The sequence below is a fragment of the Carettochelys insculpta genome, chromosome 12 (assembly GCF_033958435.1).
Source record: "Carettochelys insculpta isolate YL-2023 chromosome 12, ASM3395843v1, whole genome shotgun sequence".
NCBI lineage: Eukaryota > Metazoa > Chordata > Testudines > Carettochelyidae > Carettochelys > Carettochelys insculpta.
The window spans coordinates 9,319,834-9,343,946 of NC_134148.1; the positions used below are offsets into that span (position 1 = coordinate 9,319,834).

Sequence of the window (24,113 nt, forward strand, 5' to 3'; positions counted from 1 at the left end):
CATTGCTCAGTTTTGCTTCAGAAATCACCACACTGAATGAGGAAATAAATGAAATCAGTGGTATGGACCTACAGACAGAATTAAGCTGACTACAGTTAGGGTTACAAATCAGAACCATATCCAAGCAGTTTGATTTATATATATATGTTAGAGGTTTTAGGAATGAAGCTACTCTAAGACATTTAGGTCAGTAGCTGTCATATATGCCCATGACACTACCATATGAAGCTAAGCAGAGAACTTATCATGGTTTTTTGCTAGACTTACTGAACAAATGCCTGGAATCCTCCCATCCATCCAATGAAAAGAGGATCGATTCAAGAAATATTAAGCATCACAGCCAAAATTAGAGATAATTGTACTAGGTAATACCCAGTTTCAAGCTCTGTAGTAATTCGTTATCATCTAGTTGGTTACATTTAAGAATATGAGAAAGTTAACAATTGGTACATTTAAATTTCTTGAAACAGACATTACATAAAAACCAAGAACACAACAGAAAAATTGCAGTACAAAGCTAGAGAAAATTTTAATTTTCCCCTCACATGATAGAGTGGAAGTCAAGGAGTTCTCATCTATTCATTAGGAGAGCTCAACAGTAAAATAAATAAGAGTCTTCCTCTCAGAGCTCCTTACAAGAATATTTTGGTATATATCTTTGTATGATCATTTTACTTTACTATTATTTCACAGCCTGTTTTTATGCCTTGATTTTTATACAGAAAAAATATTTTAAATGAAATATCTGTAGGGTTTTAAGTCTCTGTTCATCCATTTGGAGAATGTTTTGCTTTTCCTGGAACACCATGGCACCCGAAAATGTCTCTTCATTGCTTTTGATACAACATTCCTAGTAAGTTTGTACCCGTTTGGTTACAAAAAAGTGTAATCTTGTGCTATTTTAAGGCCAAAATACCTCTTTTGTTCCATTCTAAAATCAATAAAATAGATTTTAAACTCTCTTTAAAGGTACTTCTATAATCATGATAATGAAGTCATCTTGATATTTACAGTAGTCTTTTGATCAGTAAAAATCACTTACTTGAAATGCAAAATAATAAACAATTGCAAGTAATACAATAAATGAATCCACTTATACAAAAATTTCCCCCGAGACAAGTAATAAATAAAAGAAAGCACTTGGAGAAAGTCCACTTAAAGCAAGCACAAAAGTTATTTGTATCCATTTGGACTAAATTTATTAACAAAATGGCCCAAACGAAAAAGTTTGCTCTCTTAAGAAACAAAGAATTGCAGATGAATATATAACATTTTTGTAATGTGTTCATTTGGAGTGATTGCAACTAATGATAAGGAAACTTTAGTCACTATCCTGTACTCTGCGACATATCTCTGCTGTGTACTCTGAACACTTAGCATTACCTCCCAAATCTTTTGTTAGGACCTGAGAGAGAGAGAACAAAACAGACATTTTAATTAAAAAAAATTTAGTCAGATAATTGAAGCTTCTAAATTAATTTAGCTTTCTGAATACAGAGGATGCAGTACACTATGCATGCCAGGGAATGTCAATTATCTGAGGTTTTCCATATTGCAACTATTTTATGGGAAATGAGCAGTGTGTACAGAAGGCAAATTCAACTTTCTTCAGAGCAGTAGGTTATCGGATGTTAAGACAACACCATCATTATGCTGGCTAGCCTTCTGTCTTAGATGCAACAAATCCTGCACCTTGGCAGGGTGGTTAAAATAGATGACTCTGCTGGTTCCTTCCAACCCTGCTGGTCTATGATTGGGTAATTTTGTCCTTACTCAGAATTACTGCCTAAACATATTTAGCTGAAATTGTTGTTAGGCTTTCTAGTTGCACACTAAAATAGCTCCCATTACTGTAACTTCATAATTCCAGGCATTAACTTTATGATGTTTCCTATGGAGCTGAAGGTTTATATGCTTAGTTTTAGGGCATAGTTGAGTAATTCTTACTTGTAACCATTTGGGCTAAATTTATTAAAAAAAAGGCCCAATCTAAAAAGTAGAGCAAAACAAACTTCTGCTGGATTTCATTTATTTACAAATGACAACCCCAAAACAACTGTGTAAGTTTATATGTTGAAACTTAGCACGTTCATAGTCTTCGAGGAGTGTAGCAAGGAGGCTTGGCCTGCCTCAGAGGCAGACATGGAGGAAATGCTGCAACCCAGCTGAGGGTGGAATCAAGAGGGTTATGCTCTGTGAACTAGAAGCAGAGGAAGTATACAAGGCTAGCCCAACAAACTCAGTTGGCAATAACCTGTAGAGAGAGATGGACACTTCTTCCCTGCTGCTGGAGCGTGACACCAAGGAGAACTGCTGCTGGTCTTAGGAGCTGCACGAGCTTCCACAGAGCCTTGCTACCCTCATCACAGAGGGGCTACCACCATTTCCCTTGCTGATGTATCCTGGGGAGACTGAGGATAACTCCTGGATGTAGGTACACCCAAGGGCAAAAGTACGAATCAACCCACGGAAACCAGACTACCTTCTGGTGCTGGTTCCATCAAGAAAACAGTGATTAGTGGCTAGATTCCCTACTGGACTATTTTGCCACTGTTAGGGACCTAGGCTGCAATTTGGTGGAATAAGTAAGACTGGCATCCCTCCCAATCATGGAGTGGCAGTACTCTACCTTCCTTGGGCCAGGAGGCCTACAATCCTCCGGCACTCCCTACCTGAGCCCCACAGGCTGAGCTTGGTGCTATAGCTCTTCCTGACTGCAAGTGAGAGCCCACAGCCTGGCTCCACCCTGTTAAACAGCCAGGACCAGAGAGTACTGCTAATTCCCTCCTTTCCTTATTTTTGAGAGCACTCTAGAAGACTAGACTGTGTGAGGGCACGGCCTCCCTCCGAGGCAGACGTGGCAGGATGGCCACATTAGCTTACAAAGAGTAAGATCTTTAAATGGGAATAGGAAGAATGCAAGAAGTTCAATGACGGGAAAAGCTGTTGAACAGGTACACAACATACATCTGTTCAAGTGTTTAGGCCTGTTATCCTTGTGATGCCAAAATGTGGGATAATAGAATTGCCTTACCCATTTGATAAGGCATGGCAGTGGGGCAGTTTGCACAAGATCCTAAGAAAGTGTGTTTGGGGGACCTACAGGCATAAGACATACCAATTTATAATTGTAGCATTTTGTCATTTTCACTGCACAGTTTTTAAGTGAAAGCTGAATTTGCTCCATTGCGCACATTCTAGCAACCATCGCATTACTTCCACTCCAGACAGCACACCTAGTGCTTTCCAGAAGCATTTTCTATTTACTTGCATTTTAAATAGCATTTTAAAATGTCTTTTATATAAGTACAGCAGCCACCACAAACAGACCAATTATAAAATGAACATCTTATTTTATCTTGTTTAATAGCTGCATAAAAATTCATTTCTGAGGAATTACAAAGCACCCTCCCACGCTCCTGGACCAAAGAATTTCACCAGCAAGGCTAAGTAATGTTCCTTTTAAAAACACCACCTCTAGAACCCACCTACTTCCATTTCAAAGAGATGAAAGCCAAGATGGCAGGGGAGGGTTGGGAACACTCAACTTTTGGAAATCATTAATTCAAATTTTACTCAAGTTACAAGTGAAAAATCAATTTGGTCTCCAAATTTTGGTTACTAGCTCCATAAGAGAAGCCATGTACACAAATGAGTAAAATCTGCACCATTTACACTCATGTACCCTTACCAAGTCAAGGAGGCTTCAGGGAAGAAGTTTAGAAAGGACCTGAGTCCAGAATGGGAACAAAGGTGGTATACATTCGGAATGAAATGCATTAGGAAAGTTATGTAATGAGGTCTTTATAAGACAAAGTCCCCACTGGATTTAACCAGACATGGATGGTGGGGGGAGGGAAATCAATTATTTCACCTTTCTGAGCACCAAATTTATACACAGAATTTGTATTTTGTAATATAGATCCCACAGGGGCCAACTAAAATGTACTCATCCCTTGTGCATTGATGAGTCAGGCCCAGCTCAAGGACTTCACAAGAGGCATCTGTTCCAACATGAGGATGGAGACACTGCAACTTTAGAGAGTGCAAGTGCTCTTTTCTGACAGCCAAACTTAAGAATCCCTCAGCATTTCCCAAGGCAGTGCGCTGAGATAGTGAGCCCCTGCACTGCTTCATCTATTGCTTAGGCCTTTGCGTTCTACATTAATTACAGGAAAAGTGGTTAAGTTCAATATTTTGTTTGTAAACTCTGATAATACCTTTCTAGCTTTAATTGTATCAAAACATGCAGTCTCAATTTTTGTGGCATGTTCATGCATTCCCATATGACGAAGCATCATCACAGCACTCAGAAGAAGGGCAGTTGGATTTGCTAAGTCTTTTCCTGCAATGTCTGGTGCTGTTCCATGAACCTACAGATAAAAATGAAATTAGCTGTATTATGAAGTCAACATATTAGAAGCGCTTAATCATCTAAAATAATTTAGACTATTAATTTTTCAATCTGAGTTAATGTTGTAGTCACTTCAAATTTAATTCTTCTGTACTAAAGCATAAAACTTGGAAGAAGGGGGCTGACAGAGAGAGGGGAATTAGTTTTGATTTCTAACTCCCACTGTAGGCAAATAAGTGGACACAACTTTTTTGTGCTTTTCAAAGACTTCCCCTAAAAAGCCTGAGGACATGGATACCCTAAAAGGTGGTGTCCCTAACAAATAGAATTATTCAAGGTAATTTCCAAAACAGGCAAATGTTGTTAGAATTCCCGCAAAATTATAGTTCAAATCCTGGTTAAAAACAATGACTGCATTGTTTCCTTGATTTGTTATTTCATTAGGTTTTAATGTACTCTAATAAGAGTAGCAAATTTCTATGTAGTCATTCATTTAGCAGAAAATGTATTTTCATAATGGCTACAAGATATCCTATAGTTTTAGGCTTCAAGGATAGCCTTATAAAGGAAACCAAACACAGACTAACTTAGTATATAAAATTTCTTCTTGTACAAGAGATCTTACAGATTCAAAGATGGCGATTCCATTAGCTCCTATGTTGCCACTTGGTGTTACTCCGAGGCCCCCAATCAATCCAGCACACAAGTCACTGGAAGAAAAAAATTCTTTTTGTAAGTTAGAGGTGCAACTTCCTACCAACAAGGTTACCACGATTTATATTGCCTACTGCATATTAGTAAATCAGAGAAGGTTTAGTTGCCAAAACAGCCAGCAGTTAATGTGTGTAACTGTGGCACAAAAGACAAATGGGAAGGTAGTTAACTTATCTATATTATAGCAGCATGTTTGAAGATGAGCAGGACTACTACACCAACAAAAACAGTTTAATGAGGTAAATGACAGGGGAACTTCTAATTTCAGGAGAGTTTACCAAAATCATAGGGCAAGGTATAAAATACCATAAACTTACATATAACACAACGTTTGGATAGCAAAACATCACAATAAAAATGGTACCCAATTGCTGCCCCAACCCTCTCTGCCATGATGCCATTACAAATCCCAAAAATCAGAGAAGGATCAGTTGATGGGCTTTATGTACTTATTTACAGGTCTGTGTAATCCAACATTTTTTCCCCCACGAAATCTGTTACAAAGAGCTGCCTATAAAGATGCCAGTTTGCTCACAAAAAAATCTGAATTACTGCCATTACAAAAAAACTGAAGAAAGAGAAGTTACTCACAGTAGTAACGGTGGTTCTTTGAGATGTGTCCCCGTGGGTGCTCCACGTTAGGTGTCGGGCTTGCCCCGGAGCCACAGGTTGGATCTTCCAAGCAGTTTCTGCCGGACCGCGAATGCGCTGGTGCGCGCCGCTCCCTTGCGCGCTCCCGGCCACGTGCGCGATCCGGTCCCCACCAGTTCCTTGACCAACCGCCTCGGATGCTCCTGCAAAACACTAAACAGGGATCCGAAGTGGGGAGGATGGGCGGGTGGTGGAGCACCCACGGGGACACATCTTGAAGAACCACCATTACTACGGTGAGTAACTTCTCTTTCTTCTTCGAGTGTCCCCGTGGGTGCTCCATGTTAGGTGACTACCCAGCAGTAACCCAAAATAGGAGGTGGGTAATTGGATCATGTGCAGCTTGTCCCCGAGAGGACCGCTGTCGAGAGACGGGTATCCTCTTGGAATACCCTGTGTAGGGCATAATGCTTGGCGAAGGTGTCATAGGATGACCATGTCGCCGCTCTGCAGATGTCTTTTAGCACAATACCCTTGAAAAAGGCTGTTGATGCCGCCACCGCCCTAGTGGAGTGAGCCCTGGGCGTGGCCAATAAAGGAGTCTTTTTGAGTTCGTAGCACATTTTTATGCAGGATACGATGTGCTTCGAGATTCTCTGCGAAGAGAGACCTTCTCCTTTTGATTTGAGAGCGAGAGAGACTAGGAGTCTATCCGTTTTCCGGAAGGACTTAGTCCTGTCTATATAGAAAGCCAGCGCCCTCCTCACGTCCAGGAGGTGTAGGCGCGCCTCTTCGTTGGAGTTATGAGGCTTTGGATAACGAGGGTAAAACTATAGGTTCGTTAATACGAAACTCAGAAGAAACTTTGGGAATAAAGGCTGCATGCAGCCGTAAGGTTACCGCCTCCTTGGAAATTACTGTGCAGGGTGGCGTCGCCATGACTGCCGCAAGCTCGCTCACCCTGTGAGCTGACGTGATTGCAAGAAGGAAGGTCGTCTTTATCGTAAGGAGATGGAGGGAAACCGTGGCTAAGGGTTCAAACGGTGGTCCTGTTAGTGCATTAAGCACCAGGTCCAAGCTCCACGAAGGTGGAAGCGGTTTACGAGGGGGGTATAGGTTTACCAGCCCTTTGAGGAAGCTGGTAACCCTGGGATGGGCAAACACCGTGTGCCCTTCCTCTTCATGTCTGAAAGCCGATATAGCGGCAAGGTGGACCCTTCAACAAGGACAGGGAGAGTCCGCCTCTATTGAGGTCCACTAAATACTCGAGTATTACAGGTATATGCACAGCAAGGGGGGCTAATTGCTTGGTAGAACACCATGCAGTGAATCGAGTCCATTTTTGCTTATAGGGCTTCCTGGTGGAAGTTCTCCTGCTACTTTCTAGGACTTGTTGCACTCCCTCCGTAAGCGTGCTCTCTAGGGAGCTGAGCCATGGATTAACCATGCTTGCAGTCGCAGGCCTCGGGGGCGTGGATGCGCTATGGACCCCTGGGCTGCGTGAGCAGATCCGGCGCCACCGGGAGGGGCATCGGTGGACGGTCCAACATGCACAGGAGTAAGGGGAACCATTGCTGTCGATCCCACGTTGGGACTACTAGGATCATTCAGGCTCTCTCTCTCCTGGCTTTCTGCAAGACTCTGTGGATAAGCACTGTGGGAGTAAAGGCGTAGAGCAGGGGGCCCCTCCACGAGATCGCGAATGCGTCCCCCAGGGACCCCCGTCCCAGTCCTGCCCTGGAGCAGTATTGTGGGCACTTCTTGTTGTGTTGAGTGGCAAACAGGTCTACCTGGGGAAAACCCCATGCGTGAAAAATCGGTCGTAGCAGATTGGAACGGATCTGCCACTTGTGTGTGAGTGTGAAGCGCCTGCTCAGCTGGTCTGCCTTCACATTGTGAGTGCCTGGTAAATACGAGGCTTTCAAGGTTATATTGCTGGCGATGCACCAGTTCCACAATCGGACTGCTTCCGCACATAAGGCACAGGACCGAGCTCCTCCTTGACGATTTATATAAAACATGGTGGAGGTATTGTCTGTACTGATCCCGACTACTTGCCTTGTATATGGTCTCGAAAAGTGTTTGCAGGCATTGAACACTGCTCTGAGCTCCAGTATATTTATGTGCAGTGACTGTTCTGTGGAGGACCACAGTCTTTGCGACACCTTTTCGCCCATGTGTGCTTCCCACCCTATGTGGGAGGTGTCGGTAGTGAGAAAAACAGATATTTGTGGTTGGTGACAGGGCACCCCTGTTAGCATGTTCTTGGGGTTCACCCACCATTGCAGGGATCTGCGCACCTCTGTCGTGGGCGACCCCACCCTGTGGACAGTGTGTGCTGCAGGTTTGTAGATGCTCGCCAGCCAGTGCTGCATGCGGCGCCTATGCAATCGGGCATTCCGTACCACAAACGTTGCTGCTGCCATGTGGCCCAGCAGCTGTAAGCACGTCAGAACCGGCACCGTAGGGCTGAAGGTGATGACTTGCACGAGGGAACCAATGGCGCGAAAGTGGGCATCTGGTAGATAAACCCTTGCTGTGATGGAATTTATACGTGCCCCTATGAACTCTATGTCCTGTGCGGGGTCTATCTTTGATTTTGCCAGATTGATGACCAGGCCCAGCGAAGAGAACGTGTTTGCTGTGACGCGTATCATGCGAAGTACCTCCTCCTTCGAGGCCCCTTTCAGTAGGCAGTCTTCCCCCCACCCCCCCGCCCAGATATGAGAATATAAACACCCCCTGTCTGTGCAGGTAGGCTGACACCACTGCCAAGGTCTTGGTGAAGACTCTGGGGGCCGAGGAGAGGCCGAATGGCAGAACCTTGTACTGAAAATGTTCTTTGCCTACCATAACCCGGAGAAAACGCCTGTGAGCCGGGTGAATAGTTATGTGGAAATACGCGTCTTGTAAGTCGAGGGCTGAGAACCAATCTTCATTGTCTATGCCGTAAGTATAGAGGCGACTGTGATCATCCGAAAGCGTTGCTTGCGCAAGTACCGGTTGAGGCCTCGAAGATCTAGGATGGGCCTCCAGCCTCCTGTCTTTTTCTCTCTGAGGAAGTATCTTGAGTAGAACCCTTTCCCTCAGAGTTGCTCCGGCACTCTTTCCACTGCCCCTATAAGCATAAGATGGCCTACCTCCTGCTTGAGTCTCGCTTCGTGGGAGGCGTCCTTTAGGTGGGGTCTGGGTGGAGGTCGTGGCGGTGGGAGCGACTGGAAGGGAATTGCGTAACCCGTGGCCATGATCTCCAGTACGCATTTGTCTGTGGTGATCTTTTGCCACTGGTCGTAGAATGGTCGGAGACGATGGTGGAACAGTAGCTTCGGATGACATTGCGCGATGGTAGCGATAGTGCAGCCCTCGATCTGTGTGTCAAACTTGCGGCCTTTGGCCCTGCACCGAGGACACACGGCTCTGTTAAGAACGTCACCTGGGAGTTCTGTACTGTTGGTGCTGTTGATGTCGCCCTTGCTTGTAGCCCCTGTGGTACTGGGGATGCTGTGGTTGATACTGCAAACAACTTCTGCGTGTCAAAGGGGAGATCAACGATCTTCGCCTGCATATCCCTCGGGATACCCGATGTCTGGAGCCAGGACTCCCTGCTCATTACCACTGCCGTACCTGTTGAGCGTGCTGCCGTATCCGCTACGACTAGGGCGATCTGAACTCCCGTCCTCGAGGCCGCGTAGCCTTCTTGCACGATATCCTTGAGCACCGGCTTCTTGTCCTCTGGAAGCGAGTCCATGAGGGAGGTTAAGCTAGAGTAGTTGTCGAAATTGTGGTTCGCTAGATGTGCTGCGTAATTCGCCATTCTCAAACAGTAGGGTGGAGGAGGAGTAGACCTTTCTGCCGAATAGCTCTAGTTTCTTAGCATCTTTGTCCATTCCCCGTTTTGAACTGAGACGTTTTTGATCTCTGTTGAGACGATTCTACCACCAGAGAATTTGGCTGCAGGTGGCTGAATAGGAACTCCATGCCCTTCGCCAACACGAAGTATTTCTTGTCCGCTCTCTTGTGGACAGGCGGAATAGTCGCAGGGGTCCGCCATATTGTGGTGGCGGACTCCAAGATTGCTTCGTCACGCAGTATGGCGATTTTAGAGGAGGCCGGAGGTCTCAGATTTTTAAGGAGCTTATGGTGCTTCTCTTGCACCTCTGCTGTCCGGATGCCTTGCGTGAAGGCCACCCTTTTAAACAGCTCTTGGAACTGTTTGAGATCGTCCGGAGGATGGACGTCCCCCGGGGCCGTAGCCTCATCCAGGGAGGACAACGAGGAACCGCTAGGGTACGCCTCTCTGGACCCCTCCGGGTCCTGTTGACGGTGGTACATCCGCTCGCTAGAAGCTTGCGAGGGAAAATCCCGGGGTTCCAGAACCAACTCCCCCTGAGATATCTGAGTCTCTGTCCCCGTTAGCGATTGCCCTCGGGGATACGGAACCGTCTGTGGGGATCTGTCCCTGGTAGTATGCCTATGGTGTCTATGCCCCGCATGATGGGGCGACCATGGCAACACAGGCACTGCTCCTGGGATGGTGACCTGGACCACTCCCTTGGTGCATATCCCCTACGTCTGGGGGAGCGAGATCTTTTGGAGACCTGGGATGCTGGAGCGACCGATTTGTGATAGTACTCAAGTGGCTCGAAGCCCAAGAAGGGCGAAGGTGGTCCAAGCCATGGGGAGGCTGGCTGTAGAAATGGAGATGGGGGCTCCGGATAGGCTAGGGGTGACCCCTTCCTTCTTGTTGGAGTCAGCAGCACGAGCGGAGGGCTCAGAGAAAGCAGCTCTGCAGCCCTGTATAGAGAGGGACTGCGGTGCCGTGTTTTCTGTGCTGCCTTTCCCCTTCCCTGGAGGGGTGGCTCCGCCCCCTGACGTGTCGGGGATCTCGGCCCTGTAGTCTGCACCGTGCTCAGCATGCTCCTCAGCAGTGCTGCGTCGGCGGTCTCCCCCGTGCCTGCAGGCCGCGTGCCTGTGCGTTCTGCGCCGCCGGTTCCCCAGGGGTCGGTGCCGCTGTTTGCGGTGCCGCCGGTTCTGGCGCTTGCTTGGCCGCCGCCCTGCCCTTGGTGCGGGGCGGCTGTTTGATCATCAGAGGCTGAACCGCCGCCACGTGCGTCTCCGCGCCGCCGCCGATCAGCTGTAGCTGCAGCTGGGGGCTGTGCGCTCCACCTGTCCCGCTCGCTGTTGCTGCTGGCAGGGATGGGGTTGGGGAGATTTTCCTCTGTTTTTGCACTGATGGGGTTAGGGACGCGGCTTTCCTTTTATAGGCCCCGGAGGGTCCCTCCTGCTGCGGCCACTCCAGCACGTCTGGCTGGAGGGCCTTGTCGAACAGCAGCATTTTCAGCCGCATTTCCCTGTCCTTCCTTGCTCTGGCTGTTAACTTGGCGCAGAAGGAACATTTGTGAGTGACATGGGATTCCCCCAAGCACCTTATGCACTGACTGTGCCCATCAGACGCTGGCATCGCGGCACGACTCACACTTCTTGAATCCTGAAGAGGACATTGTGGTGAGTCTTTGAGTTGTTAATAGGGTACTTAGCACCTTCTCTGTGCTTGTTCCCCTCTCAGATAAAGCCTGCCGTGGCAGGAGAGCTAATGGCCCTAGGCTCCTGGCCTCTGGTGCTCCGCTTGTTACTAGGATTGGAAGCTTTGAATTCCTTTCCTTTCTTTTTTTTTTTTTTTTTGAAAACAACAGCCGACTAACAATCTAAGACTGAAGAAACTTAAAACAATTAAAAACGTTAAATACGCTAACTCTGGCCATAGCCTGAGCGGATTCCGTCTGCAGTCGATGGCGGTTAAAGAGGAACTGGCGGGGACCGGACCGCGCACGTGGCTGGGAGCGCGCAAGGGAGCGGCGCGCACCGGCGCATGCGCGGTCTGGCAGAAACTGCTTGGAAGATCCGACCTGCGACGCCGGGACGAGCCCGACACCTAACGTGGAGCACCCACGGGCACACTCGAAGAAGAAAACACATTTTTCTCCTTCATTGCAAACAGACAGTACGATCTATGAGAGAATTAAAGAAAACATTAGCGAGACCTAAGCCAAAAAGCCATAAAACACAAACCAGAAAATTGGAAGACATTAAACAAGCACAATAAAACGTTAATATTGTGAAGACTATTCAAGACACTCTGCCTACAAAAAAATGACCAACCAGTATGTGGTAAACAAACAGGAATTGGGGACTAGTCTATGTGACAGCTTTTAAAATTTAAAATAAAGGGATTAGGTTTGCTTGTACACTCATCCCTTGCTATATGAGCACAGTTGGTTCCCAGCTTTCTGCTTGTAGGTGAAAACTTGTAAGAGGGTAACTAAATTCCCATTAAAATACATGTAAAACTGTTTAATTGATTCCTAGTGCTCCTACTAAGGCTAAGGGAGTAAACCCTGACAGAAAATCCAGAGGGGAGTCCTAAGGCAGTTCTGTGTTAACTTCTGGCACTGTCCCGGAAACTCCTGCAGCTGAGCTGGTACCAAACGTAGAGGTTATCCTTTCCTTTGGACTATATCAGTAAAGCTGAGAGTGGGGGCCTGGTGTCTGGGCAGCACAGGGTCTACATAAAAATTCCCAGGTTCGTGCCTGGAGAGGTACTCCAGCATCGCTTAACAGCGTTGAACCAACACGGGAGGCAACAGATACTGGTTATAAGCTCTTGCTCGATTGGCGCAGAAAACAAGTACCAGGGGTTGCTTCCGACGGTGGGAGAGATCATAGTATCTCGCTGGGCAGACCCCAGCCAGTAGGGTACTGTCTCGCCACAGTTCACTTGCCTCACTGGGTGCATGAGGCTTAAGGTTCCCAAACCTGACAAGTGACTGAAATGAGCACCAGACAAACGAACAAGAAAATTATTAAGAAAAGAAAATCATCAAAGTTTCAAGCTTGCTTGTTGGAATGTACGGACCACGATGAGCGGTTTGACTGAAGATCTTCAGGACATCAGCGACACCCGAAAGACCGCTGTCATCAACAAGGAACTGAAGAGGCTCCAAGTTGATATCACCACTCTGCAGGAGACACAACTCACAGCTTCAGGATCGCTAAAGGAAAAGGACTAGACCTTTTTCTGGCAGGGCAAAGCCCAAGTGGAACCCAGGGAGCACAGTGTCGGCTTTGCCATCAGAAACACCCTTCTGCAAATGGTGAAACTTGTCATGGGTGGATCGGAAAGACTTCTTCAGGTCAAACTTCAAACCTGCGCCGGTCCCGTCCACCTGATCAGTGCTTATGCTCCAACCCTGAACACCACACCAGAAGCAAAGGACAAGTTCTATGATGAGCTCGGTGCCGCCATAGTGCAAATACCTGCTTGTGAACAACTGTACCTTTTGGGTGACTTCAGTGCAAGAGCTGGAGCCGATCATGACTCATGGCCCTCTTGCCTAGGTCACTTCGGTGTGGGAAAAATGAATGACAACGGACAGCGTCTCCTTGAACTTTGCACGTACCACAATCTGTGTATCACAAACACATTTTTCTAAACCAAGACACAGCAGAGTGTGTCCTGGAGACATCCAGGCTCGAAACACTGGCACCAATTATACTTGGTCACCACCAGACGCAACAACCTCAAAAACGTCCTCCTGACACGCAGCTACCATAGTGCCGACTACGATACAGATCATTCGCTAGTCTGCTCCAAGCTCAAGCTGAGACCCAAGAAGCTGCACCATTCTAAACCAACCAGAAGGCCCCACATTGATGCCAGAAAGATGGCAAACTCAGAAAAAGCTGAAATGTTCAGAGAGACCCTTGAGGAGAATCGGTGCAGCAGCCCTGGGGGTGCTGATGCAACATCCAGCTGGCAGCATCTTAGGGACACAGTCTACAATATAGCCTTGTCAGCGTTTGGAAAAAGAGCTGGAAACACAAACAACTAGTTCGAAGCTAACTCCGATGAGATGATTTCAGTCATCGAAAAGAAGTGCGCTGAACTTCTGGAGTATAATGCTGACCGAATCAGAGTACCCAGCAAGCACTCAGAGTAGCCAGAAAAATAGTACAGCAGATAGCGAGGTGCTGTGCCAACAACTACTTGCTTAAGCTGTGCAGCAATATCCAGACCTGTGCTGACTTTGGTAATCTCAGGGGAATGTACAAGGGCATAAAGGCGGCAATGGGATCCATCCAGAACAAGACGGCACCTCTGAAATCCAAATCTGGTGAAGTCATTACTGACAAAGTCAAACAGATGGAGCGATGGGTCGAGCACTACTCCGAGCTATACTAATGCGAGAACACTGTGGTTGATACAGCCCTCAACGCCATCGAGCTCCTGTCAGTCATGGACGAGCTGGACCTGGAACCAACTGTGGTCGAATTGGAGAAAGCTATTGACAGCACTGCAGTAGAAAAGGCCCCAGGCCAGGATGGTATACCATCAGAGGTAATCAAGTGTGCCTTGGACACACTCCTGGAACCCCTACATGAGCTGCTGTGCCTGTACTGGAGAGAGGGTGAGGCTCCACAGGATATGTGGGATGCCAACATTGTAACCTTGTGTAAGAACAAAGGAGTCAGAAGTGACTGCAACAATTACCGTGGAATCTCCCTCCTAAGTATCACTGGTAAATTGTTCGCTCGTGTCATCCTTGGCAGACTCCAGAAGCTTGCTGAGAGGGTGTATCCTGAATCCCAGTGCGGATTCTGCGCCAAGAGATCTACCATTGACACGATCTTCTCCCTGAGGCAGCTGCAGGAGAAATGCAGGGAGCAGATGAAGCCACTCTATGGTGCCTTCATCGACCTGACCAAGGCTTTTGACTCAGTCTGTAGGAATGGACTGTTTAAAATGGTCCATAAGATAGGCTGTCCTCCACGGCTACTCAAGATGATCCAGTCTTTCCACAAAGACACGAGAGGAACCATCCAATATGACGGCACATCATTAGATGCCTTCAGCATCAGGAGTGGCATCAAACAAGAATGCATCCTTGCTCCAACATCGTTCAGGATCTTCTGCGCACTCCTCCCGAAGCATGCCTTTGGATCCTCAACAGAGGGCATATTTTTCCACACAAGATCTGACGGGAAACTTTAATCTTGCAAGGCTGAAGGCTACGTCTAAGGTGCAGGAAGTGCTCATTAGAGACATGCTGTTCACAGACAACGCTCCTGTAGTGACACACATAGAAGGCCAGCTTCAAAAACTGCTGGATCAGTTCTCCAAAGCATGCAAGGACTTCAGGCTTACCATCAGCTTAGAGAAGACAAACGTACTTGGTCAGGACGTTGCTGAACCTCCATCAATCAGCATTGACAATTACGTGCTAGAGGTCGTTCACGAGTTTACTTATGTCAGGTCCACCATCACTGACACAGTCACTGGAGACTGAGCTAAACAGGAGAATCAGAAAAGCAGCCGTAACTCTGTTCAGACTTAGCAAGTGTGGAACAACAACAAGCTGTACACTCACACCAAAATGCAAGTCTACAGAGCGTGCATCCTCAGCACCCTCCTCCACGGCAGCGAGTCTTGGACCTTGTATGCCTGCCAGGAAAAGAGGCTGAATGTCTTCCACTTGCGCTGCCTCAGGTGCATTCTTGGGATATCATGGAATGACAGATTGCCCAAAAACGCTGTCCTCAAGCATGCTGGAATTCCAACCATGCACACCCTCCTCAGGCAGCGGTGGCTCTGCTGGCTTGGCCACATCCACAGGATGAATGATGGAAAGATAGCAAAAGACATCCTGTATGGCGAGCTAGCCTCTGGCAAAAGACCTCCCGCACACCCTCAATTGTGCTACAAAGACATCTGTAAGAGGGACCTCAAAGAGGCAGACATCAACCCAGATAGTTGGGAAGAGCTGGCAGACAACCGCAGCAGATGGAAGCAGGAACCACACAAGGGCCTTCAGAAGGGTGAGATGAAGCTCAGACAGCTGGCAGAGGAGAAGCGAGCCAGTAGAAAGCACAGCAAGGACCTGCCAGACACCCACGACATATGCAGCAGATGTAGCAAGGACTGTCACTCTCATGTGGGCCTCCACAGTCACAGTCAACACTGCAAATGACGGTCTTAAATGGAGTTACGAAGGGCGCGATCCATAGTCTACACAGACTGAAGGATGCCTAGGACTAGTGCTCCTAACTCAGGGGAGGAGTGGTCGCAGGTGGCGCTGCATTTGAAAAGTAAGTGAACCTTGGGATGGGGTGGGTTGGAGAGGGTTAAAGGCTGGGGACAGTTTGGGGCCATAAGCAGGAGGGAGGGTTAAAACCTGGTGGTGAGTTGGGTCTGTGTGATGGGTGTGAGGGGGAGGGGTCAGGCTGTGGTGGGTTGGGATTGCAGGACCAGCAGGGCGGGTGAAGCTGCAGCAGTTTGGGGCTGCAGCGGGGGTGTCAGGGTGCCGCAGTTTGGGGCTGCAGGTCTCATGGGGGTAGGGGAGTCAGGCTGCCGCATGTTAGGGCAGCGTGTGGGTGGGGGCAATCTTCCTCGTCTTGTGAACAAAGGTAAGTATGTATATCCCTCGTTTAAGTGAGTACTCATGAGTACTTGTTTAATGAGGGATGAGTGTACCTTTTATCCCCCTCCTCCATTCTTTGGGTGTCACTTTAGGTACTATACAAGTCAAGGTAGGGAATGCCATCCGATAGCTGGTTAGAGGGTAGAACATTTTGGGCATCATGTCATTAGGCACTTTTAAAAAAAAAAATGAAGCAGAGAGGTAGTTTACTGGGAAGTCATTGTATTGGAGTGATGTATCTTTATAAAGAAACCTTGCTTTATCAAAACTGATCACAAATGTAAAGTGGTTCAAGGGACTTTCATTAGAAATCAAATTGATGTGGAAATCTACACTAGGTAAAAAAAGAACATAAGCAACAGTGTTGAGGAGATTCAAAATAGGATGCCATTTTAACTGCCGGAAAGTAAGCGAGCTACCAGACAGAACTTGTAACAGCAACTACAGAGAAAACACTACTAGCTATTACAGCTCATAGCACTAGTTTGAGCTCTATATTTTGTTCAACCAAAAGGTGATTAGGGAACACAGTAGCAAAGGAGGAATGGTGTGCTTCTAGGTACCTAAAGGAGAGATGCTTCAGCTATGTGGTCTTTTCCCTATTGTCTGTACAGAATGTGAAAGGTGGATTCTGCAATGAATTAGTTCACAACTGTATTTATATCAGCTTTACTCAACTTCAACAGCCAAAAGCAACCAAGAGCCACAAAAAGAAATAAACTTACTCAAAATGCAAAAATGTCTAACATTGTAAATTAAGGAATTCATTCATCTGCAGTTAAAACAAAAATTACAGTCAGAGCAGTACCAAGATCCACTGACCAACCTTAGTTAAAACCTGATACTAATTCAGAGAAATCTGGGTACTGCCAACCATGTGGGCATTTCAGTTCTTGCTAAGGCAACTGCTAACCCACATCATGGCCAAGAACCACACTGGTATATAGTGACAGAGAGATAGCCGTGTTAGTCTGTACTCTATCAAAACAAACAAGCACTTTAAAGACATGAAAGCTCATCACCTAATAAATTATTTTATTAATCTTTGAAGTGCTACAAGACTGCTTTGTTTTGTTTTGATTGGTACATGGGCTTCTGACTTCCATTGATTTTAACAGGGGTTAGGAGCCTAAACACCCATGTGAATCTGGACCCATGAGATTCCTTTCTAAACCTTTAGAAGAGAATACATACAAGGCTATAAAGCCACATGCAACTCAAATAGCAAAAGTGATAAATCTCTGAAATCAGAGAAGTTTATTCAAATATACTATATACACACACGTTTTAAAAATATTTTACATTTACTTTTTTAAGGGGGGCCCCCCATGTTTCAAAAGGGGCCCAGAGCTCCTGGCTGCCACTTTTGGTATTGCCGCAGCTGGAGATTTGAGCTCCTTTGAAACACTGTAAAAGCACGGCTCTGCGCAGCGATGATAGGGAGGGGAGGGGAGGGGAGGAGAGAGGGGTCAGCACTGCCCTCTATGTAGCCATAAGGGTTGACTGCCCTCAGGCACACTCCCGCCTGAAGCTCTGCCCCTCCCTCCTCCCCCAACATGCACACATGTGCACACACACCCCCTTGGTGGTGGCTGACCCTGCTGTATGTCAGCTTTACTCTAGAATTCTGCTGTGAGTCTGTAATTCTGCTGTATACAGACCTGCAAGTAAGCTGTAGTAAACCCATCTCTTTTCCAAGCCTTCTGGCATGAGAGAATGCACTGGGGGTTGGGGTTTTGTGAATGTTACTAGAGTGGGTTTCCGCCCTCTCCACCATGTTCCTAGCTTTGGGTGACTGCAGTTATTTGTTTGTATTAGGGTCACAAATAAATTTTAATAAATAAATAAATTTTAACATCCAGAAACTGTAAAGGTACTTTTTAAAATTTAGCCTAAATCAAGACAAAAACACAACTTTTCAAAGATTTGCTGGATGAAACAAGAGAAGCAAGGAGAAAATTCTTAAAAAGTAATCAGAAGTTTTAAATGTGTGTGCATATAAAAGACAGGAGTTTTTGCTAGTTGGTAAGAACAGCATTCAATTCAATAAAGTGTTTTATGGCAAACAGGTCTGACAGTTGACATCACAAGTCACAGTGACGGTTTTGATGGCAGGGTGCTACACTGTCAACATTCTTCCAAAAACACATTACCAGAAAATTAAATATTTACTAAGGTAACAGCTGTCCATTACACACACATGCACGAGCGCGCACACACTCTCCCCTCTTCCATTTTATATATCAATCCCATTTAGATGGTATAAGGAGATACATCTCCCTCAATACTCAATTGTTCTGTGGTTGGTTCTCACTTGCAGCTTTTCTTTCTAGCATATTGAGAAGCTGAAAGGGTTGTTTTAAACATTCTAGGTGCTGAAGACAGGAACCCATATCGGCCTAACACTTAATCTGAATGTTATCTGGAAAGTGATGGTATTTTAAGGGTTAAATCATAACCAGCTCACTTCTGCTTACCTCAGTATGTCACCATACAGATTTGGCATTACAAGCACATCAAATTGTGATGGATCTTGTACCATCTAGGAAGAAAAATGATTTAATTTTAAAGTTATGTATTTTAACTATAAAAAATTAGAACGGATTAGGTACTCACATTCAGACACACAGTGTCTAGATACATTTCATTAAATTTAATATCTTTACAGTTTTCTGCAGCTTCCCTGCATTTTCTCAGAAAAAGCCCATCAGACATTCGCCTGCAATTAGAATAAAAGATGAATGTTACAGAACATAGCTACATAAACAGTTTTAAAAAGCAACTGCCTCAAGGTAAAAAAGAAGAGCACCTCTAGAAACAACAGAAAAAGAAAGGCCAGATCCTCACTAGAGATATAGTGGGGAGCCCAAAGGTGGCTTTTCACCACTTTGTTCATGGGATCACCCAACAGCTGATTCAACTATAGGAGGAAATTAGGACAGTTTCTAATCTGGGCTGGCATGTAGTGTCCCCATAGGGGCAGGAAATTGCCAGACAGAAGTATGTTTGACCATGGCCCACGCCTGCACCCAATGTTCTCCGTGAGAGGGCAAGTGCATGTATGAAAAGAGTAACATGTTGGTTGACTCTACTGGCTTTGCAACAGAAGCGGGAATTCCCCTGCTGTGTGGTTAAAGCAGCTACAAAGCTCTTCTGTCAAAACTCAGACCAAACTCATTAGAGGCCAAGATCTGCCTCTAAACATTCAATTTAGCAACTGATCAAAGAACTACTTCAAATGTTAACTTTTTGGATTTCATTACCTTAAAAACATGCTCACAATTTACCATATGTTCAGAGCAAATGCTTTATTCTTATTGTAGGCAGTTTGGAAACAAAGCTTTGTTCTGTTTTGAAATATATTCAGACTTCTCAAAAATGTGCACTATACAGAATAAGTTAGGTTGCCAGAACCCAAAAACTAATCTGAACTGACTCCTAATGAGTTAAATTGCACTGGGCAGGTGCAATGTCAGAAGTTAGACTAACAAAATAAACCAGGAATTAGAACTGGAAGTACATCCTACCTCCCAACCATTTTGCCTATATGTAAGTGTTTTTTGATCACAACACTAATTTCTACCTGTCATATGCACTACAAAAACAAACAAAACTGACGTATTTGTAATGAAGTCTGAGGATACAAAAACAGGCAAAGAAACATTATGCAATCACATATATACTGTGGCTCAGTTTTGAGGCTTATTGTGAAATGCTATGAAATTCTTGGGCAGAACTTCCCATGGACACATCTATACTACAGCCACAACAGAAGTGCAACATAGCTCACTGGAGAGCAGAAATTTCCTACAACAACAGAAGAGATTTTCCTTTGCTGTTGGTAATCCCCCTTTCCAAGAGGCTCTTAGCTAGGACAATGGAAGAATCTTCTTGTGAATTGTGCCATGTCTCAATGGGCGGGGTAAAGATGCTTTAACTACACAGCCACAAACAGTACATCTAGGTTCATCTTATTTTTAAGTGTGGATCAGACCTATGAATGTAAATTTACTTTTAGTGTTCTTATTTTTGAGTTTATTTTTAAAATAGTTTAAGTGCTCAAGGAGGAAGATACTAACTTGTCTGTGATTTGGCTGTGTAACTACTGCAGTACCATCATCACTGGGTCAGTTCTTCCCACTAGCAGTAATAGAATGGGCGTTATATGTCTGAGCAAGATTGCATAAATTACTTTGCACCTTTAACAGCTCAAAATCCTTTTATTAAAGTTTGTTACTCTATTATATCAACATACATAATGTTTGCTTTATGCACTGCAGTAACATGGCTTCTTTGATTGTTTCTGGCATACTCAAAAGCAAATTCAGCAATACGTTTGCTTGCTTCTTCTGTGATAAGTTTGATGCTCTGCACGACACCATCAACAATCTGAAAAACAGACAGTTGTCAAAAGTAAAAATTATGCTGATTTATAAAGCGGGGGTTGACAGTGTGGAGATCTGTAATAAGAACATGTAATTCTTACGGGCAAGTATCTACAGAGCACTGTATACATGCACTTTACATAAAGTAAATCAGAGGAGTTAATCTGAAACAGTATCTCCTAATTTTGCCATACAAGATTGTAATTAACAGAAGAAAGAAAATCCTGCTAGAAAATTAACCATTTCCCAAATAACATACCACGTGCTCAATTCCACTGTATTCTCCCTCTGTGTTCTCTCGAATTGTGACAATATTTACATCAGTGTAAGGGGTTTTGTATCCTTCTATAGAGACACAAGGACGAACATTTGCATAGAGATCAAAGGTTTTACGCAGCAGCAGATTCATTGAAGGGTGTCCAGCAGCTATTGGAGTTTTTAAAGGTCCTGCAATAAAAACCAAGAATTAATGAAATACAAAAGCACAAATCAAGAGCTTAAATCCAGTGTCCAACCAGTTCTGAAGCAGTACGGCCAAGTAGACACTATGCAGGCTACTGCTATAATGAACTAGCCACACTATTCTGAAAATAAATTTATTGTTCAAGCTAACTAGCCACACTCAATCAGCCAAATGGGTGGCTGGTGAATAGCAAGCTGGGCACCACAGGTTTAAATTCACTACAAGCAGAGAAAGGTCTAAGCTATGTTGCCCAAGTGCCCTGACAGGCTCTTGTGTTGACCAGGGCTGAAAGGTTGAGGAACTCACCCACTACATCATTAAAAAGAGTGAAAAGATTCTGGGGTTTGAGAGATAAATTCCAAGCTCTTTATTCAAGGTGAACAGCAATTAACACCACAAGCTCTCTCAATGAATTTAACAGCATTACTTGGGTACATAATGCTTGAGCAAGATATTATAAAGAACAGGGATCATTCCTATGAAGTATCACAGCATCAGTAGCACTAGTTTGTGCAGTTTTAGATATAGGTTCTAGCACACTACTTTATACAAGTTCCCAATTCTATTAATACTAGTATTCACACCTCTAGAGAACCTATGTGAAGTCTGACACTGAAGACTAGAGAGGAGAGTGAGGCAACATCTCTTAGTGTACCAACTTCTGTTGGTGAGGTACAAGCTTTAGAGCCTCCTCACAGGTCCAACTGACCACATGTGGCGTCCACTTTGGGGTTTCACAAAATGTCACCCTATGAGTGGGTATGCCCCACTGAGAATAAAAGCATAACTGAAGAATGCTTAATGCATCTGCAACCTAGTTCAAATTAGACTAAATATCATTCCCAGATAGGAAGAAGCTGGAGGGCTACCATAAGAGGAAGCCCAGAAGAGAAGAAGGCTGCAAGAAGAAAAGGGAAGAACTTAGTAACCTCTGGTGGGGAGGTATGGAGGTCTGCTGGGCCAGGGAAGGACTTCCAGGCAGTAGAAGGAAAAAAAGATTTGGGGGACAAAAGCTCTTGGGATCCTTTCCTAGAAGTTCTGCCAAGGACAAGGAGACATATGGTGCAGTCATTAGGGTGGTGGCACAACCCTGATAAAAGGGCAGGATACAGATTTCCTAGAGCAGAGCCCTGGGAGACATTTAACTGGGGGAATGGATTACAGGAAAAACTGACTCGAAAAACTAAGCTTAAGGAGGGCAAAAATTGGTTTACATTTATTTTTTCAGTTGAGATTTACTGGGGGACTCCAAGTGATGGACCTCTGTAAGCCGTGCCTCTGAAAAAAGGATGCACCTTTTGAAGTCATGGAGCTTACAGACATGAAAGAGTTGTGACACCTGAGATAAATACAAGTATTTTACGGGCTCCGGAAGGGGCTGCTGACAGTTTAACGTAGAAAGAAACCCAGAGAGGTGGTAAAGAGCACGCCAGAAGTGACAGACCTGGCCTGCCCATTGAATCGTCCGGCAGCTAGAACCCAAAGATGCAGAAGAACCTGGATTTCAATCTCAGCTGTCAGCAAAGGGTGTGAAGCCCCTTTATAAGGGAATATGGACTTTTGAAAGCCCTAAGATGAGTGTAAGGGCCCAGAACTGGCAGGGGGAGAAAGACCCAATGTAAGGACACTGAACTTTCGTTTTAGGACTTTTTCACTCTGGAAGGGGAACCAGGTCAAAGGATTAAATCATGAAAAGTGGAAGACACCAGTACAGAGTTAGAACAGCTGTTGGCAGGGAGCATTAGAAGAAAGCCTGGTACACTATGACCAGTCATGAAGGGTAACGCTTCCAGTGAGTCCACCCTTCAACACACACTAATTGGTATATTCATTCACTGAAATGCAATGCCATTTAGGAAATCATGCGGGCGAGCGTGTCAATACACAGAAACAGAGGGCACTTACCTACCTGTTCGCTAATTCTAGCTAGGGATGTTCACTCATTTCAACTTTTAGTGCTGCTCTCTCATTTAAAGGCTGTGCTTTGAAATTTTAAATGACTGCTTCAGTGCACTGCTTCACCATTCCATTATGACATAGGGTATTTTGTCTTGTACACTGCCACACATCACTTCCAAAACACACCCCCACAGTACAAGCAGCAGTTGCTTTTAGTAGCTCAAGATCAACCCATGCAGTACCTTTCAGTCCCATCTTGTTTTTATCCATGGATTCTTTGGCATCTGGAGGAATCATCCACTTTCCTCCTGGTCCCTGGATAGCTGTAACATTTCTCTCTTCCCACTGAATGGGGGCCTAAACACAGTTGTTTGAAATTATCTTCTGCATTTGGAATTTTGTAAGTGTGTATATACATTTTGTTAAAAGAAGAAATGCTGACAAGATTTTGCTCACACCTCCCAAATTTTTTTCAGAGCTGACAAGCAGTGTTCCCTCTAATTTTTTCCATCCATGGGTGGAATAAATTTTCGTACTTGCACCAAAGCATGTGTGAATGTCTACCACCAATAGAAACATATGCTGCCCACAGTGGGTGGCTGTGGGTGCTCTACTAATCAGCTGTGTGGCATGTCAATCTCTCCTGCATGGCTGCCCAAGCGCTCAGCTTACAGGGAACACTGCAGACAAGCATGGGCTATTTCAGCCCAAAGAGAATTGTTTCTAGAGTTAGGCATTTGAAAATAGAGCAGAGTCCCAATATAACTAACTGCTGAAGGCACTATGAGATGCCTACTTTAATATTTTTCCAGACTTATTAGAACTACTTTCACCACGCTACCTACCACTTTCACTATGGTGATATCTCACGTTAGATATTTTTCAAGAAACATAAACATGAGTTTTAAAAGACTTAACATTAAACATAGTAATTAAGCAAGATTAATCAAAATTCCTGACAGACAGGAACAGATATGACTGTGCTCCATGTCTAAATAGAATGCTGCAAATGTTTCAGTCAATTCAGTGGGACATTATAATGTTGGTAAAATATGTACTGTACATGACTAATGAATTAAAGGAATTACTTACTTTAGCAGCATCAAAAATCTTCATAACAGCAGCAGAAATCTCCGGTCCTATGCCATCTCCTGGGATTAAAGTTACTGTCTGTACCTATGCAAGAAGTCAGATAGTACACCTAAGGAACACTGCATTCATCAGAACATTTA

General features: G+C 45.1%; 1 protein-coding gene across 1 annotated transcript in view; it reads right to left on the bottom strand.

The window, feature by feature from the left end:
* Window positions 1-137: 137 nt before the first annotated feature.
* The window catches only part of IDH3A (isocitrate dehydrogenase (NAD(+)) 3 catalytic subunit alpha), a 34,116-nt gene continuing 10,140 nt past the window's right edge, over window positions 138-24,113 (bottom strand). Inside the window, exons 3-11 of the mRNA XM_075006293.1 lie at window positions 23,974-24,057; window positions 23,124-23,238; window positions 20,779-20,966; window positions 20,390-20,523; window positions 18,751-18,853; window positions 18,612-18,676; window positions 4,980-5,064; window positions 4,221-4,373; window positions 138-1,405 (exon numbers count right to left, since the gene is read on the bottom strand). Coding sequence (XP_074862394.1) covers window positions 1,322-1,405; window positions 4,221-4,373; window positions 4,980-5,064; window positions 18,612-18,676; window positions 18,751-18,853; window positions 20,390-20,523; window positions 20,779-20,966; window positions 23,124-23,238; window positions 23,974-24,057 — 1,011 coding nt within the window. The 3' untranslated portion in view covers window positions 138-1,321. The remainder of the gene's footprint in view (window positions 1,406-4,220; window positions 4,374-4,979; window positions 5,065-18,611; window positions 18,677-18,750; window positions 18,854-20,389; window positions 20,524-20,778; window positions 20,967-23,123; window positions 23,239-23,973; window positions 24,058-24,113) is intronic.